Below are 19,584 nucleotides of genomic sequence, written 5' to 3' on the forward strand. Positions count from 1 at the left end.
GATTGAATACCACTCTAAGGGCCTTATTTTGGTTCATTCTTTCTGACAAAATCCTTCTTAGATGGGCAAAACCATGTGCACTGCAGGTGGGGGCAGGTGTTACTTGTGCAGAGAGAACTAGATTTGGGTGGGGTTTTACTTCAAAGTGAGATCTATATTGCAGTGTAAAAATAAAGCAGTCACTATTTTCCCTGCACAGAAACAAAATTACTCACCCAAATCTAATTCTCTCTGCACATGTTACATCTGCCCCCCCTGCAGTGCACATGGTTTTGTCCATCTAAGAAGGATTTTGTCAGAAAGAATGAACCAAAATAAGGCCCTAAATCTGTGCATTGCCTGGGTATAACCCATCATTGAAGAACAAGTGCAATAAGAAAAGAGTTCCATCTAACTGATCACTATGGGTTATAAAACCTTTTCCTTGTGCACCAAGAATCATAAATGCCATCAAATAGATTTGCAATCGTTAACACAAATCACAGCATTTTGTTAAAATAGAAAAAAAAAAAGGATTATACAATCAAACAAAATATAAAGCAAAACTAATTGTACTCTGCGGTTGTACCTTGTATAGGTCCGTGAGGGCGTTCTTGCTGGGAACCTTCATTGCATTGATTTGGATGGCTGGTCCGGGCTCAAACACTTCATTTTCAATGCTCTTTGGTGTTACAAAGAGCATAACAGACTGTGTGGTGCCAATTAACTGATTATCAACCTAAACAAAAAGCATGAAATCATCATTTCCACAAAATAAATACTAGGTACTCACAGTATAACCCCAAGTTCCATTTAATATGACATACACAAGTATGAGGTAACTCATTCTTGTAGCTCAATTGATCTGTAAAATATACAACTTCAGGGAATCAACTCATGAACATTCCTACTGCAAGTATGGCAGCGATACCGCCATGTCCTATACATTAGGTCGACCACTATAGATCAACAGGCTAAGATCGACATGGTCGGAAGGTCGACACTTAGCATTAGGCATTAGTCAAAAGGTTGACATGAGTTTTTCACATCTTTTTGTCCCGAATTTCGACGGACACAATGTCAGTGTGCCGCTGTGCTCACCATGCTTCGGGCACGGTACCATGCTGCTCTTGGCACACTATTATATTCTCACTAGCGGATGGTAGGGTATGAAATAGCGCCTGTTGGCACAAGTTGGCTTTTGACTGTTGACATTCCCATTGTCGACCTTCCGACCTTCTTTACCTTAGCCATGTTGCTCTATTTCACGTGTCAAACTAAACCCTGTCGACCGTATCCTCACAGAAGGTAACATTAAACAGCATTCTGTGATGGCCCTAAAGCAACCTGAAAAAGGGACACCAGAAATTCAGATGTTGGAACAAAAGCGCACAGAGCACAGATCCCAAACACCCTCTTCCCTCTCCTATAATGGAGTGAAGATGGCGGGGCGCGCGTGTGTCTTATATAAAATCCAGATCCCGTGAGAATCCGACAGCGCGATGATGAATTTTTGCCTCATTTTCGGTCCGGAATTGGGCGGGAACTCCCGAGTCAGCTCGGATCCGGACTCGGATCGCGATGTTCGGGTGGGTGCGGATCTCAAAGATCCGGACCCGCTCATCTATACTATATAGATTTGTAGGTTTTTCTTAAGTTGTTCATAGGTTTAAAAATATACAGACGTTATAGGGCCTGATTCAAAGATGTATGCAAAAAATATGCAAATGTCGCTGCCGCCTGAATTTGAACAGCTTGGGCGTAAAAAGGCGCTGGAGACATTTGCAAATGCGTATGGGATCGCAGTCACAACCCCAAACATGCTGCTGAACACCCACAACACGTCTGAGTTTTTGCGCCACCCCAGTTACCTTCCCCAAACTGTCACTAACTGTCCATCACTCACAAATTATTCGGTACTTGTTTCCTAGCACGGCCACAATCGCGGCCATCGGGGGTAAATTTTAGTGGCCTGCGACGCGATGCCCCCGATTTTTCCATTGAAAACAGTGAAAAATCGGGTCGGTCGCGTCGTGTGCACCTAAAAATGTTTAAATGGTCCACCCGCGATGGCCGCGATTTCCCCATAGGGAACAATGTTAAATGCTTCAATTTACCCGCGATGACCACGATTTCCCATAGGAAACAATGTTAAATGGATCAATTTACCCAAATCAGCATAGAGAACAATGGTAAATGGGCCAGAAACCCCCAAAAACACCCCTGAACATAAAAATGTCCCCCCAAAAGTATTTGACGCCACCCCGCCATCAACGTGAACCCGAAGCTTGGCGAGCGCAGCGAGCCCGCGAGGGGCGGCGGTACGCGTCCTCCGACCTTTTCATGCCCTACTATCCACTAGGGCGTGGAGTGAGAATAGAATAGTGTGGCGAGCGCAGCGAGCCACCGAGCCCGAAGCGTGGCGAGCGCAGCGAGCCCCGCGAGGGGACGCGGATACCTTCACAGGTAAACGCGTCCCTTCGCGGGCTTCCCAGGTGTCCGCGTCGCCATGGACACCTGGGAAGCCAACGAGGGGACGCGTATAACTGTGAAGGTATCCGCGTCCCCTCGCCACACTATTCTATTCTCACTCCACGCCCTAGTGGATAGTAGGGCATGAAAAGGTCGGAGGACGCGTACCCCCGATGACCGCGATTAAGATCGTTGTGGCCGTGCTAGGAAACAAGTACCAATTATTCTTCACTGTGGCCGCTGATGCAGGACCATCACGGTACATGTTAGGTTGACAGGCATAGGGTCCACCATGGCTTAGGTCGAAAACTGAAAAAGGTCCACAGGGTTGGAAGGTCGACACAAGCATTAGGTTGACAATGGCTAGGTCGACAGTTAAATGTTTTTTTTCCAATGTTGACACAGTTGACATGGAAACCGTCTAACAGTGTACCGCATACTCTTGCCTGGCTCACTGGTTATTCTCCCACCACACCGTAAGGATGCTAGGCCATGAAATACCGCCTGTTGGCACATGTCGGCAAAAATAAAAGTGAAAAAAAAATTACGTCGACCTTTTGACTGTTGATCTAACCATTGTTGACCTAATGCTGGTCAAGCTTCCAACCCGGTTGATCTTAGGCATGTCGACATATTTCATGTGTTGAACTAAGCCACGTTGACCTTCAGTGGTCAACCCAATACATGTCGATACATGACCGTATAACATAAAAACCAATGGTCTTCATTGGGGTATACTATTATAGGCTGTTTCTATCAGCTGAAAAATAAGGGCCAGATGCACTAAACTTCAAAAGTGATAAAATGGAGAGTGATAAACAACCAACCAATCAGCTCCGGCCTGACATTTTTGAAACACAGTCTGTGACATGACAGTTAGGAGCTGATTCACTTTTAAAGATTAGTGCATCTGGCCCTTTGTAAGTTTACCCCTTTATGTTATCTTACATAAGACAATTTATAATTAAATTATTAATAACCATTCCGTTAAACATACTAAAATCATAACAAATGGTACAAACACGTACAGGTATAAGCAAACACAGGTAAAGTAAAATAGTACCTGGACATTCTGCACATTGAGTTCTAGCACCTGATTGGCGGCTAGGTTAGTATAGTGCACATTAATTCCTGTGAAACTTGCAAACACCAGCTCTTCTGGGACTTTATTAATCAGGGAAATACCAATCCCTTCCTGTAGCTTTACTATTACCTGGAACAAAACAAAATCGTTGTCATTTCTATTCAACCTGTGAAGTCTGGAGTACAATCCTCCATTGTAGCCTAATACACACTTCTAACTCCTGCTCTTCATCTGGGCTCTTGAATTTCCTCATCTCCAGCTGTGCAACTTCATCCATTTCACTTGGAAGACGCTCACTTCTGCACTGCCTGAAGTCTGTTATCTGGAAAGCAGATGAATGGACAGGTGGCTTGTACTATATCACTTGGAAGGGTCATGCAAAAGCAACTACACACAGGGGCGCCGGCAGCGCCACCAGGGCCCCGGGAAAAAAGGAGGCGTGGCCAACGGGAGTTAAAAAAAAAAATAAAAAAAGACTTAGCAATGTGCGGGCCATCCGACAGGCAGGTGGGAGGAGGGAGAGAGAGGACAGGCGGAGCATCGTGTGTTGAGCTGGGGAGAGAGAGGCTGTGCTGCCGCGACAGACTGTCATCTCTCTCCCCACTGCCCGGCTCCCTGCAACGGAGTAGGGGGAACGGGACCCAGTCAAAATGTACCCTAAAAGGTGCTCCAATCATACAACTCTATTCTGCTTATGGAAAAAATGGCGCTGAATGGAGAATATGTCTGTACTTATCTTTGTATGGTGGTTCTTCTGGTTGATGGTATTTTTGCTTGAGAATTCGTCTCCGGAGCAATGGAAATATGAAAAGATAAGATTTGAAAAAATAGAGCGATATAATGATCTATCTTCTGACTGAAGGTTTAGTCAAGAGAACATCCAGTGTTAGCAAGGGGGCGTACCTTACTTACACTGGTATGCTGTATAATACACATATAATGGTATCTTTTTTAGATGATAGGTGCGTACCCGTACTCACGGCGTATTGGGCCACAGCTCGAAACGCGTTGGCAGGAGGAGGGTGCCTTTCTATCCGAAAAGTGTTTGAGGTGACGGTTGGAGAGTAGGTAAGATCCCACTATTTGACATCTGGGTGTATACCAGTACTACCCCGCGGATCAGGACCTTATCTCCCTCACGACACCATAGGAGTGAAAGACACATTTTTATAAAGGAAAGATTTTAACTGTAGTGTGTTTTTTATGTAAATAAATTCTTTTTATTACAAAAGAATTGCACACTTTCTTTTTAACGAGGATATCCAAAAAGAAACCTTTTGAGGAGTGGCAACACCCAATACGCCGTGAGTACGGGTACGCACCCATCATCTAAAAAAGATACCATTATATGTGTATTATACAGCATACCAGTGTAAGTAAGGTACGCCCCCTTGCTAACACTGGATGTTCTCTTGACTAAACCTTCAGTCAGAAGATAGATCATTATATCGCTCTATTTTTTCAAATCTTATCTTTTCATATTTCCATTGCTCCGGAGACGAATTCTCAAGCAAAAATACCATCAACCAGAAGAACCACCATACAAAGATAAGTACAGACATATTCTCCATTCAGCGCCATTTTTTCCAGAACCCCACCCCTTCTTTTTTCCCATATGTTCACTGGATCAATAGGGATTGATCCACGGGTTTTGGAAATACAGGCAGCAGAATTATAGGAGCGCCACACTTATTTCCATTTTTCCAGAAAAATCGTGTCCATTCTGCTTATACTTGGTCATCTGCCATAACATAAGCTGTTTAATACAGATGTGTCCTCATTCATCCTTGCTGCAGTCACATCAAACAGCCCCCCATGCTTCTTTTTTCGCCTTAGCGCATCTTAGTCCCAACACAATGCGACTTGGACGCACAAGGAGATAGCAGATTAATTTGATATAGGACACCTGTATATCTGTGTGCTGAGTCTCTGAATGAGTACTACAATGTAGCAGCCGCGGCTTTGTTCCAATGTAAGTTCTGGTCTGTTCCAAATACAGACATTGGGGGAGATGTACTAAGCCTTGTAGAGAGCTAAAGTGGAGATTTATAAAGTACCTGCTTCTTACTAATGTGCTGCCCTGGGCTGACTGGCTTTTCGGGGTTCTGCGTCCAGGACTCAGACTTAGTATTAGGGTTCCACCGGTGATGAGGTCACTCATACGCTGGTTGGTGGGATGATTTTTCTTAGCCAATAAATATCCCAAGAACCTCAATATTTCTCTATGTTATATAACTTTTTATTATCATTATTGTAGAGTGCGCTTCAGAACTATATTTTTCTTTCTTTGTAGGACTACAATTCCCAGCATGATCACACCTCTTACTACATGAATAATTAGGGTTGTATGCTTATGCTATGGATGGATTCAATGTTTTCCCACCACAGTTCCCCAAGTAAAGAGTCAGAAAGAAGATGAATGGTTTCCTACAACTGCTACGGGCCCCACAGCACTACAAGGGGCGACACTGACCTGCAAAACTCTGGTGGGCCCATCTGGGATAACTCTGACAGACAGGACACCCGACCCGGGCCTCATCTTCTGGTTTATAAACTGCTGCTCTTTGGGGACAGAGCACAGATGTTCCAAAGATGCGTCTGGTCCGAGCACCACTTCTGCACCATCGAACAAGCCTGAAACGCCATTTCTCGCCTGAAATCAGCACAGATGGCATCATGGATACAGAATATAACAGAACATAATAGCAAAACAAGACATGGGGGTGGATCAATAAGTACCTATGTTTGAAGAAAGGTGGCATTGCTGAGTAAAGTTGGTATTACGATCGTGTACTACCATCTTTCAACGCCATACAAAATTTCAGATTGATTCATAGGTTGTTTTTTTTTTTCTCACCACAACAATGCACCAACTCCCGGAATTGTTGTGGTCAAATTGCATGAATGCGCTATGATAGTTGCCGCATCCAACGTACTCGCCTGACTTGGCTCCCTGTAACTTCTTTCTGTACCCTAACCTGAAAACGTGGCTCGTGGGATTTTTTTCTAGCTCAAACGAGGAGGTCATCGTCAAGACAGAAGCCTATGTGAGTTTGACAAATCATATTTTTTAGAGGGTTTAAAGAAATAGCAGGGACATTGGGAAAAGTGTATTGCCGTGAATGGAGATTATGTTGAAAAAGAAATAAACATTTTTGTGAAAAATTTACGTCTTCATTCTTAACACAGGTACTTATTGATCCACCCTCCTATAAATACATTAAACAATAAATACGAAAAGGTAACAGTGCTGCATTAAGCCCTTATCTTATAAATGAATGACACAATTACAACAAATTTGCTGATGGGGGCAAACTACAAATGTGTCCTCAGACACTACTGTCGTAGACTCGCCAAATAGCCTTTCTCTGCATGTTTGCTTGAATAGGAGTCTTGGAGGCAATGTGATGGCACAACTGCACAGTGTACATCACCTGCACATCACTATATACAGATTGTTTACTATAGTAATTGTCAAATGTGCGCTCACCTGAACAACCAGTCCATGTAGGCTGCAGCTAAGCTTGCCATCCCGAAAGCACCATGTCTGAGTAGTGCTCCGCCTGCGGTCTGGCTTCCTCAGCATCAGCGGCTCATACCTGGTAAAACGATGAGCACACAGCAGATTATAACAAAAGACTGTATGGCATTGTTATTTTGTTATAGATTTATGGATCCTTGACATGATAGCAGATGACAGTGTGGATTACAAAAGGAGTATCAACTAGTATGAAACAAAAAGCACAGCTTTAATAATTACTGTATAAGCAGATTCAAATAACAATGACAAAGACGTGTATCATGCCAGACAGGTGATCAGACGTGCAAAGGCAGAAGCTGAGGAGAAAATGGAACCATTCAGTGAGTAAAGTGTTCAAAGCTTTAAATATAAAAGCGAAACAAGGAAATCAAATGGAGGAATAAGACTTAAGACAGAGGGAAAGATGTACTAAAGGCCCATACACACTAGACGATTTTCAGCTGAAAATTGCCTAGTGTGTATGGCCCACCGATGGCAGACCAGCGATGATACGCGCCCCCGCATCATCGATAGCATAGTCTCCCATCTGCTGGTTTTACCAGCATGCCAGCGATGGTGGATGATTTATCATTTATAGTCTGTGGGAGGAAAGCAAAATGGAGAACATGAAAGAAACTTTTAAATATATCAAGAGATTTAACAAGGTCCAGGAGGGAGACATTCTTCACAGGAAAATAAATATTATAACATGAGGACATAAACTGAAACCTAGAGTTAGTTTTGGGGAAAATTTACAGAAAAATGACTTCAAAGAAAGGGTAGTGGATAAGTGGAATAGCCTCCCATCAGCGGTGGCAGAGGCAAATACAATAGAGCAATTTAAACATGTATTGGATAGACATAAGAATATCCTTACAAAAGAAGGAACGATAAAATAGGGTTGAGGTAAGCTAAAGGACACAAAAGGGGCCGACTAGACGGGCCAAAATGTTCATATCTGCGGGCAAATTAGGTTTCTATAACAGTTTCTGTATAACAAATGTACAGTATAACCCTGTACAATATGGGGGAAGGAGAGAGGGTGTAACATTACAGAGATATTTATGTAAATGGTGAAAATTTTATTTTCAAATCAGAAAAAGCATCACACCACTGTACCGGTTATTGGTGACCGCTGCAAGTCCAGCAATATCCAGCACTAAGGAAGACTCAAGAGACCGTACGTTGGATGGCTTGTTTGGATTATGGGGAGCTGAGGAGCCCTCATGGCACAGCATACCAGTGCCTGTCATTCGCCAAAGCTGGGACCGCTTGCCTGGCTCCTGCCATTAAACAAATACACAGTGCAATTCAATGAAAACATATCTTCATACATACAAGAATCACAGTTTTTCTATTACAGGTCCATCACAGGAGGGACACTACCGCCACAGACCCTGTACAGGACAATGTCCTGGCTGAAAGTGCTCCACCACCCGCTACCTTTGTAACAGTTACTGCATCAAAGAGTGAAACAATGAGCATTCCTTAAAATATAGGTATACTGTATAGAATATACATTATCTATAGCAGTGGTTCTAAACCTCGGTCCACAGGACCCCCCCAACAGTTCACGTTTTCCAGGTCACCCGGCTGGTGCACAGGTGCACTCATTATTTACCGACATTTTAAACGATCCACAGGTGGGGCTAATTACTTCACTTGTGATTCTGTGTGGAGACCTGGAAAGCATGCACTGTGTGGGGTCATGAGGACCGAGGTTGAGAACCACTGATCTATAGTCTGTAATATGCAGGAAAAATAAACACAATTAACTAAATAGAAACACCAAGATTGCCAACTTCATCCTGAGGAAATAGTGCAATGGAAAATTGCATCCTCTATTACCAAATTTAGGTTCTAATGCATCTGTGGCTGCTCTATTGGTTGGCAGCGGCATCCAATCAGCTCCCAACTTTTCAAACCCATGAAAGGAGCTTATTGGCTGTAGCACAAGTTTTTTTTTAAACTGGTGCCCTGAAATCTCAAGCAAAAACACATATTTTGAAGTGTGCAATCCCTGCACAGATGTAATCCTAAAACAAAGTGATCTTACAGCATCTCAATGGTTAAAAACCTTGCTGTGCATAATGGGGGTATTTCAAGTGTGGTTCCTACTCCTGTTGCAATGATTTTCTGTATGTAATTGCATTTTTATGCTAATATGGCAAGCAGTTAACCCATGCGTTCGCATCATTTGCATATGGTGCTGCATGACTGCTGAAATATCGCTATAGACCCCTCTGTAGACTCCTTATAACAGTCCCCTGTAGTGCCATGCATTATAAGAGAAGCAGAGGTGACCGATCCACAACCACTCTGCAATACCGAAGTACATCACAGAGGGCAGGGAAATTGTGGTTTCGTCCAACATGTACTCTGTACTTGTCACGTTTTCAGGTCCCACGTGTATCCCTTTCCTGTAACTACAGTAATTCAGTGCAAGAAACGTTACCTTCTTCTTCAGAATGACTCTGTGGGTTTTGGGCTGCACATCTAAAACCAGCTCTCCGTACATAACATTCTTTGACTGAGTGACAGGTCGAACATTTCCTTCCTGCTGGCTGTAATGAGGAGACGGGGTATAGTCAGACTCATAATGAATATACAATCTATAACTATATATGGGTACGTTTTTGTCATTGTCTACATGATCAAGAACCGTGTATGCTGCCTACCCAAAATACAAGGAACTTAATAAGAATGTAGACAATCAACGCAATATCTCTAGTCCCTTATAGATGGATAGGTGGCTGACAAAACAATGAGATGCACAAGGCCACCCTTAGTAATACAGGGGGTGATTCTAGTTCTCTTGCTATATTAGGGAGTTCAGCTCCGCCCCGATGTTTTGAGTACTTGCGCATGGCCTATTACGCACATGTGCAGCCCCCTCTGCGAATGGCTTCAGAGACTTGAATAGTCGTAAGCTATTTGCAAACATCAGGGTGGGCTGGTGGCGGATGGCGGCGGGAATGGGTCTCGCACATGGGAAAGGCCAGTGTTTTTTGGCCGTTCCCATAGGTACGCGGGGCAGGCGGCCGCCCCGTCTTCGGCCAGGCACACAAAAAAGGCAAGAGAATTTATTTGATAGCCGGTGACCATGTGTTTTCGTTACACATCCCCTTGCATGGTACCGAGGTGAATCGGCAGGGCGGCGTCTCCGGTGCTTGGTTAACTGTGATTTTCGCAGCTTACCGAAAAACCAGTATCAGGCCCACAGTGCATTGTATGCTAAGGAATTAGTATGGCAAGCACTCTCAGTTCCCGTCCTCAAGTACTGCACCATTACCACGTCATGTTTTCTGTGGAAATAGGTGGGATTGCTACGAAGTAAAATACATTAACTCAGCTATGCACAACTAATGTAATCCGGAAAACATGGCCTGAAGATGTCATGTGGAAAACACCAAAAGAAAGATGTGATTACAGCATGCTGCTATTATATTTTAAGCCAAAGTTTATGGCCCCGCCCAGCCCATGATGGCGAGCTATATAGCGAGCAGCGCCGATAGCTTGCCATCAGAGTATTCAACTGACACCCCCCCCTTTAAGGAAATCCTAGCCGTCCTCTGATGGTGAGGATTTCCACAGAACGTTGAATACGGCGAGTGGCCGGCCACTCTCGCCATACAAACCCCCTTGCCTTGGAATACTGCTCTTTATATGATGATTTGCTATGACACGGTCTCTCTCTGTGGAGTTTGCATGTTCTCACTGAGTTAAGAAATATGGATAAAAAAAACTGAACTAGGATATGTGCAGCAGCCCTATAAAGCTTCTGTGTAATGGGCGGGGGACATGTAGGCACTATATAAATAACACTTAGATTAAGCCACGTAAAGCAGCTCCTCATACCCAGAGAAGGTATAGGTGGCGGCAATGTAGATGAAGTTTTCATAGTACAGTTGTTTGCTGTCCTGGAAGTCGTTCATATTACAGACGATCTCTGAAGAACCTGCCCCTTTGACCGTCAGTGTAATGTAGGACGGCAGAGTCGGCTCATCCCATGCGTAATCCAGAGAATCTGAGGCCCCCACTTCTGTCCGCAGTCGCGGCTCTGCCACTCCGTGCTGCATAAACACCACCGGAACCTGCGCAGACAGAGAGATATGCGGCTAATTGTCATTCTCATTACAAGCAGTGTTGTGGCAGATACAGCTAAACATGATACCCTTAGGTTGGCAGGCTATAGGTCGACACCTATAAAAACTCGACATTGCTTAGGTCGACATGGACTATAGGTCGACACAGTGGATTTTTTTTTTGGGGGGGTGGATGTCTATTACCCCTTTTACACCAAAAATCCCGCATCCGACCCGACATTTGGAAGAAGGATCCAAGCCGGGACAGATCCGGGATTTACACCGTTTACACTGTGGTGCTCACCTGCAGTGTAGACGGAGGCGGCGCTAGGAGATGACATCAAACTGCTGGGCTGCCCCCAGCCGTCGTCCGGGAGGTGAATGGATGCCGCACACAGGCATCCATTCACCTCCTCCGCTGCCACCGCTGCTGTCTACAGCAGACAGCAGCGGAGGCTGTGTGCTCCTCCGTCCAACCTGCGGACGTGGCGGTCCGCAGGATGCACATGCCCCATTGATGTACCCAGGTCCTAGCCATGTTCTACCCAGGTCAGGACCTGGGTAGAAGTCCAGTGTAAAGGGACATGGCGTGTCCCATTTACACTGCCGCTGACCCGGGTCTGACCCGCTGAAGACCTGGGGTTTTGCGGCGGTGTAAAAGGGGTATGAGTCAAACTTTTATAGGTGTTAACCTATGGCCTGTTGAGCTAAGGGTGTCGACCCAATGTATGTCGACCGAATTTGGGTTCTAGAGCTTGCTCAGTGAGAAAACATGGAAGATACACTTCCCACACAGGCACAAGTGTTCATCTATACAATAATTCTCTTTGGCCTGTCCCATCAACTGCATGCATGTTTATTGGGAGGTGGGGCATGTGCTGATCCTTAACAGTCTTGGAGCGGTAATGGGAGAGCAGCAACTGAAATCCAAGTATGTCATGGCGGTCTTTAGGGAATATCACAGAAGGCAAGTGGGGTAGATTGTCCCATGGCTTCTTCTTAAGTGTCTATAACACTACAACAGACAACTGAATAATTTTCATCATATTCAATTTTATTATACGTATTGTGATTTAAGAGTGCAGCACTTTCATATCAATATAAAGGGAATGGAATGATGGAGATAAAAGTGTATTTTGGAATTAGCAGCATTTGCTGGGATACAGATAGAGCTGGCCTTATCTACCCCGGCGCTCCCCAGATCCCTTGCGCTGGCAGCGCCGGCAATAGAGACTGGGACGCACGTGCGTCTCACGCACACGCACGTCCCAGAATCGCGGCGGCTGGGCAGCGTCTCCCAGCCCGTCTCCGCTTTGGGGAGATGCTGCCCAGTTCGGGAGGGGGGGGGGGGGTTGGGGCGGCGAGGGGGACCGGTGGAGATGGCGGGGGAGGCATCAGGGACCCCCGTCGAGCTCCGTTGCCACGGGGCACGCGGGTGTCTCGTGCTCGCGCGCCCCCCCCTGGCAGGAGCCGGCCGCTGTCGTGGTTGGCGGTAGGACAAGGCCGTCCACAGCAAGGACAAGGCCGGCTCCATCTGTATGTTCATAACAGGAGCGGTAAGTGATCACACGTCCCACAGAGTTCTCCACTCACCTTAGAGAAGTTATCCACTCGGAACGGCGGAGGCATCTGATCGGTGTCACTGAATGATATGCGGTATGTTGCACCTTGCAATGTTATTTCTACCCTCAAAAAGTAGCATTTCCCAAAAGTATCCCTATGTGAAAACAGAAATGTTAGGAGACACGATTTAAAACAAAAGAACCAATAAAATAATTAACTAATAAGTACATAAACAGCTAAAAATATACACTTATAAAATGATTATAGAGTTGAGTTCTACATTTGCACTCATGCCCTGTATCATATAAATATAAGGAAATGAATGACACAAAAAGGTAAAAGGCTGTTACCATGACAACTACAGTAAATAACCTTTGTCCTAGAAACTGGAAATACAGCTGTAATCACTGCACACACTAGGCGATATAATGAGCTATATCACTCATTTTGGCACTTCTGAGTGACATCATTTATTATAATTTCCCAGTGTGTATGCCTCCAATGACACAATGCGATTAACCACCCACCCCACCGTCTGTGCATGAAGAGGAGGGAACGGATCCAGCATTGCCCCTTCCCCCCTAAGGCACCATGCCCAGTCCCCACGGCCGCTGATATTGGTCGTTGCTGGGATTGCAAGGTGTGTACGCTCCTTTACTGATGAGAGCAAGCGATACACTTGGAATGTACAGTATGCAGTGTCCAATCATCCAAATTCCAAGAAACAGTCCCGGTTTTTAAATATTTGTCCCTATAAATGTCACTATTTCCCCCTTTGCTAGCCAGGAGACATCTTCACAGAAAGAAGAGAATAACCATTGCAAGGTATTGAAAACATTTTACATTTTAGCAAATTTTAAGGCTAGGCTTTTGATAAAAGATCCCTCACCAAATCAGAGGGTAGGGACCACAAAGGCCCTACTACCAGGATTTGTACTAGAAGTGGGTAATCTGAAGCTATCAGAGTCACCAATGTCCTCTCTCCTTCTGCCCTTCCTCCATAAGTTGGGAAGCTTAGTGATTACCAGGGAGAGCTTCAGTATCCAGAGTAAAGCTTCTTCATAACATCAGCAAGACATCTGAGCCATCGTCACATCAATAAGACATGCGTGCATATCTGAGCCATCGTCACATCAATAAGACATGCGTGCATATCTGAGCTATCGTCACATCAATAAGACACGCGTGCATAACTGAGCTATCGTCACATCAATAAGACATGCGTGTGGGCCACTGGGCAAAATACTGTATTGGGGAAAAGCCTTGAGTAAACCTTTCCAGCCATACACTAAGACAGGCATGTCCAAACTATGGCTCTCCAGCTGTTGTGAAACTAAAAGTCCCATCATGCCTTGTCACAGTTTTGTTATTAGGGAATGCTAAAACTATGTCAAGGCATGCTGGGATGTGTAGTTTCACAACAGCTGGAGGGCCACAGTTTGGACATGCCTGCTCTAAGATGAGTAAACACTTTTGGGTAGAGTCATCCCTGCTGAAATTGCTGAGCAATATTTCACACCTTGAAACATCCTCTACCCAAGTCCATGATCTTTGGAGATTTGCAACAGAAAGACATTCTACCACTGTACCACCTCCAAACTAAGTGATAGTAGGATTGTTTTTTTTTATTCCACCCACTAAAGGACAAGAAAAGGCATCTCGGGCAAGGACCAGCTGAAAACCTTCTCGAGGAGACCATGAATTACCATCTTTCAGAAGTTGCCTGAGAATCTTCTAACATTGGGCATATTTTTGCTTCTTTTCTGCCAGAAATACTATACGACTAGGACACTTCAGGACACTTGTATAACCATATACAACGTTTGTATTTACCTCATGTTAATATGAAAGGAGTTATTTTTATTGACTACAAAGCCACCAGACCAAATACAGTTGGAAACATCCATTAGACGCACACAGAGCAATTGGTCATAGTCATTTCTAGGCCAATGAAATACCACGCTGGAGCCAGTGAGTGTGGAGATATAGCCATCAGGATTGTTGGAGCCCTAAGAAAAACATAGGTTCATCAAACATATTCCAGGTCTACATGATCATCTAAAGAACTGAATGTGCTTACAGGATATGCACTTACCTGACCTCTAGCAAATTCTCTTTGTGCAAACGCAAGTTTGTGAGCGGATTTGTTGATCAATAGATATCGCGGAGCAAAAGTGACCATGCATGTATCTATATACCGCCCTCTGCCTTTCTTGACATCGATACCTAGGAAACAGGTGGTCGTAAGGAGGTGTAACGGTGGTTGGGACAGCACGTAATAATGCAGGACCGAGTGAGGGGGCAGAAGGGAAGGGAGTGGGTGGCAGGAGAAAAAAGATGGGAAAAGAAAGGATTGGAAAATAATCCAAACAATAAAGATAGTGAAATATGACAAAGTAAAAACGTTGAGAATAACAGAGTTTATAAAGATGTTTGATCATTATCCCGTATAGGAAAACAGGTTTTGATATGAATTGGTCCCAGCTATTGAGAATGCGATTCTATATTGTACTGATAATTTCAGTATTGATAACACCTGGTGAATCTATGGCTGCGCTCTTTCTTTCGGGAGTCTTGTATATTGAAGGTCAGCCAGTGTCTAATTAGGCTGAAGACTCATTAAATGATTAGAGTACTGTAGCAGCTAGTTCATAAAAAAAAGTACAGACATAGCCGTGCCACAGATCACAACATTAACCTCTTACAGTAAATGCCCCCTTACACTAGTGAGATTTGTCTTAATTTCGAAGGATCGGGACAATAAATCGGACCAAAGCTCATGTGTTCACATCACATCCAACCCAATGCGCAGTCCCATGCGCATCGGATCGGAGTCGGAAAGGTCGGACGTACTGCACATAAGGAAAGGAGGGGTAGTGACCATAGGCCACACAAAAGCACTGGTATAATTAGGACCGTTAATTCATATACATGGGTATCAGGTACTCAATAATAATAATTAATATTTAACTTTGGGTATAGCTGCAGCCCCCTACCAAAGGTATTGTAAACCTTTGTAAAACTGAACAACCTGGGAAGTGATAGAGAACTACCACAAGGTGGCGCTGCCTTACCACAAAGCACAATTTTAAAACATATTTCTTGTGTGATATCACTTGTTTTAATAAAAAAGCATATAATACATTTCATATACACTCAAATAGACAAACAAGACAAACAACATTAAACATATATTGCATGCAACTTATTTTGTGCAGAGCAATACATTTTAAATGAGGATTTAAGCTGTACTTTTAGGCATATTTTGAGGCATTTATAAAGCGGCAATAGTTACCACTCCCGTATCAAAAGATTTTTATCCTGTAGGATCCTTTTTTGGATCATGGAGATCCCAGTCCACTTTTCCTATATCCGAGCAGTCTTATGTTGTTGTTTATTGACCAGCTCCAGGTGACAAGTGTCCAGGGGATTAGGGCTCCTTTGAGAATGTAAATCAGGATAGCTCACCAAACTTCAGCGGTGAACAGGCGCTGTTAAATACAGCGTAACGGGATGTTGGTACCGGGCTGTAACAGGCTTCCAGGACGCGTTTCTCCGCCTTGTATGTACTCGGCGGCTTCCTCAGCTGAGGAGCCCTAATCCCCTGGACACTTGTCACCTGGAGCTGGTCAATAAACAACAACATAAGACTGCTCGGATATAGGAAAAGTGTACTGTGATCTCCATGATCCAAAAAAGGATCCTACAGGATAAAAATCTTTTGATACGGGAGTGGTAACTATTGCCGCTTTATAAATGCCTCAAAATATGCCTAAAAGTACAGCTTAAAGCCTCATTTAAAATGTATCGCTCTGCACAAAATAAGTTGCATGCAATATATGTTTAATGTTGTTTGTCTTGTTTGTCTATTTGAGTGTATATGAAATGTATAATATGCTTTTTTATTAAAACAAGTGATATCACACAAGAAATGTTTTAAAATTGTGCTTTGTGGTAAGGCAGCGCCACCTTGTGGTAGTTCTCTATCACTTCCCAGGTTGTACTGCACATAAGATTTGATAAATCTTATGTTCAGCCTGGAGCCGGCCGGGCGGATGCAGAGAGGCGGCAAGTGGGGGACGCAGAGAAGTGGCAGATGGGACGCCGGGCAGTGGGCGAATTTAAAAAATAAATAAAAAAACCCATACAAATGAATGGGAAGCCACTGATTGGCTAAGAGCTTTCTCAGCCAATCAGCAGCCTCCCATTTGGGCTCTCAGCTAATCACTGGCTGCCAAACCTCTTGGGATGCACTCCTTTAAGTCTGCAGCTTAGGTCTCTGCCTGCAGCATCCCGGGAGTTGCATATGATAAATCTCATGCAAAACATGGCAGATCAGGTGCCTAATCATATTCCAGCCCTCCAGGGGAGCTTCTGGGGTATTTTGACAACGAAGAGGAAAAGGCTGTATAGGGGAACGCACTGAAAGTTAAAACGTAACTTTTATTGATTATATATTAAGAATGCCTTATATCATAGTATGGAGCGGCATATAAACAGCAAAAAATATTGGAAAAAATAAAAATACATACAAGTTACACACAAGATAAGTGATAAGACAAAAAGATAAAGAAATAAGTGTTCTAAAATACACAGATGTTGGTTAGGGAGGAGAACTGCAATATAACGAAGATTGAGTCTCTATTAAGTTGTAGCTCCTAGTCTTGTGTGTCTAAATGTTCTGAGAGAGATACCACTGGGAGTATGATATTCAATTTTATGGATACAGGATAGTGTTTTTATTATTCTCAGTATTGGAAGTGATATATGGGTCTTGTGATTAGTACATTATAATCCGTGGTACCATACATCGTCCCGTTGCATTGGGTATTCCTCTCTCATTGGTTCCCCAATGCCAACTGATCGATGTTGGTGTAGACTAGATTCTGCACACACTGTATAATATTATGTGGAAATACCACTCACACTGTGGATATGGGGGGTCCTTTCTCACAAGTTCAGCCGTGGCACTTGGACCGGTGTTTGATGTATGTTTAATACAGTAAATATATTTCTGGGGAATATTCGCAATGGGTTTTCCACTCTCATTGGTTCCCTATTTGCGGTATGGTTTCCAGGTTATCTTCATATTCACATAATAGTGTCTTTTGATGGGTTATATATTTATTCCCATGTTCCAATAATACACCTGGTTATTGCCACAGTTGATGGTGAGGCACAGTTCTAAGATTGTTTCTACACAGTGTGTGATACTTCAAATGTAGGGCCTTGAAAAAGCTTAAACAGCGAAACGCTGCGTTGGTACAGTTAGGTTAGGGAGGACTCCTTGTAGCATAATATAATGCTGTGATTTGATTAACATAATGATTGTATAACAGGAGACTAAGAGAGAGAGGACTGGGAGATAGAAATGATAGTGGATTGGAAAGGCAATACAGTGTATTGTTGCAAGATTGACATAACTGCAATTTTGGTAACTGACCACAGGAGGGCAGTCAAAGCTCATAACTGTATTGCTCTTATATGATATTTGCAGCAATAAGAAACACTGGTGTTCTAATCCAATTTATTGGTATTATATAACCAATTACTGCTTATGGATACTGTTTGAATTGTTTGGAGTAACAATTATGTGGATTAATGAGAAGTGTAAATAAAATCCAAAGTAGTAAATACATCTAGTGTAAACCAATAAATCACACTATAAATAGGTAACCAGTGAGAGTGGAATACCTATTATGTGAATAAACAGACCGATCATATGAGGGCAGTTAAAGTTCTTAACTGACCATATATCACTATTGGTATACAAAAATAATAAATACAAAAGAATACCCTACATTTGAAGTATCACACACTGTGTAGAGACAATCTTAGAACTGTGCCTCACCATCAACTGTGGCAATAACCAGGTGTATTATTGGAACATGGGAATAAATATAAAACCCATCAAAAGACACTATTATGTGAATATGAAGATAACCTGGAAACCATACCGCAAATAGGGAACCAATGAGAGTGGAAAACCCATTGCGAGTATTCCCCAGAAATATATTTACTGTATTAAACATACATCAAACACCGGTTCAAGTGCCACGGCTGAACTTGTGAGAAAGGACCACCCATATCCACAGTGTGAGTGGTATTTCCACATAATATTATACAGTGTGTGCAGAATCTAGTCTACACCAACATCGATCAGTTGGCATTGGGGAACCAGTGAGAGAGGAATACCCAATGCAACGGGACGATGTATGGTACCACGGATTATAATGTACTAATCACAAGAGCCATATATCACTTCCAATACTGAGAATAATAAAAACACTATCCTGTATCCATAAAATTGAATATCATACTCCCAGTGGTATCTCTCTCAGAACATTTAGACACACAAGACTAGGAGCTACAACTTAATAGAGACTATATCTTCGTTATATTGCAGTTCTCCTCCCTAACCAACATCTGTGTATTTTAGAACACTTATTTCTTTATCTTTTTGTCTTATCACTTATCTTGTGTGTAACTTGTATGTATTTTTAATTTTTCCAATATTTTTTGCTGTTTATATGCCGCTCCATACTATGATATAAGGCATTCTTAATATATAATCAATAAAAGTTACGTTTTAACTTTCAGTGCGTTCCCCTATACAGCCTTTTCCTCTTCGTTGTCAAAATATTGTACTTCTGTTGGGAACAGCACCCCCCTCGGTATAGATATAAATTTGGGGGTCTCTTTTGCTATTTTTTCTCAATAAGGTTGTGCAGGTATATACTCAACCCTGTAAGGGGTTAATCCAAATTTGAGCTTCTGGGGTAATCAGGTCAGCCTTATGTATAGGGGCCTTAAAACCCCCCAACAATACTCTCAATCTCCATCCTCAGGAGGGTTTAAGTTGTGAAAACAGAATAGATTAT

At 43.3% G+C, this 19,584-nt stretch overlaps 1 protein-coding gene across 2 annotated transcripts in view; it reads right to left on the reverse strand.

Annotated features, from left to right (window-relative positions):
- VPS13D (vacuolar protein sorting 13 homolog D) overlaps positions 1 to 19,584 on the reverse strand; it is a 252,545-nt gene that overhangs the window by 127,919 nt on the left and 105,042 nt on the right. For both annotated transcript variants that reach the window (XM_083163091.1, XM_083163090.1), the window contains 11 exons: positions 14,799 to 14,929; positions 14,537 to 14,712; positions 12,734 to 12,857; positions 10,914 to 11,149; positions 9,511 to 9,619; positions 8,175 to 8,338; positions 7,026 to 7,134; positions 6,009 to 6,188; positions 3,747 to 3,857; positions 3,515 to 3,664; positions 569 to 718 (listed from right to left, as the gene is read on the reverse strand). In XM_083163091.1, the coding sequence (XP_083019217.1) occupies positions 569 to 718; positions 3,515 to 3,664; positions 3,747 to 3,857; positions 6,009 to 6,188; positions 7,026 to 7,134; positions 8,175 to 8,338; positions 9,511 to 9,619; positions 10,914 to 11,149; positions 12,734 to 12,857; positions 14,537 to 14,712; positions 14,799 to 14,929 (1,640 nt within the window). The remainder of the gene's footprint in view (positions 1 to 568; positions 719 to 3,514; positions 3,665 to 3,746; positions 3,858 to 6,008; positions 6,189 to 7,025; positions 7,135 to 8,174; positions 8,339 to 9,510; positions 9,620 to 10,913; positions 11,150 to 12,733; positions 12,858 to 14,536; positions 14,713 to 14,798; positions 14,930 to 19,584) is intronic.

The sequence above is a fragment of the Crinia signifera genome, chromosome 19 (genome assembly GCF_055691185.1).
Source record: "Crinia signifera chromosome 19, ASM5569118v1, whole genome shotgun sequence".
Lineage (NCBI taxonomy): Eukaryota > Metazoa > Chordata > Amphibia > Anura > Myobatrachidae > Crinia > Crinia signifera.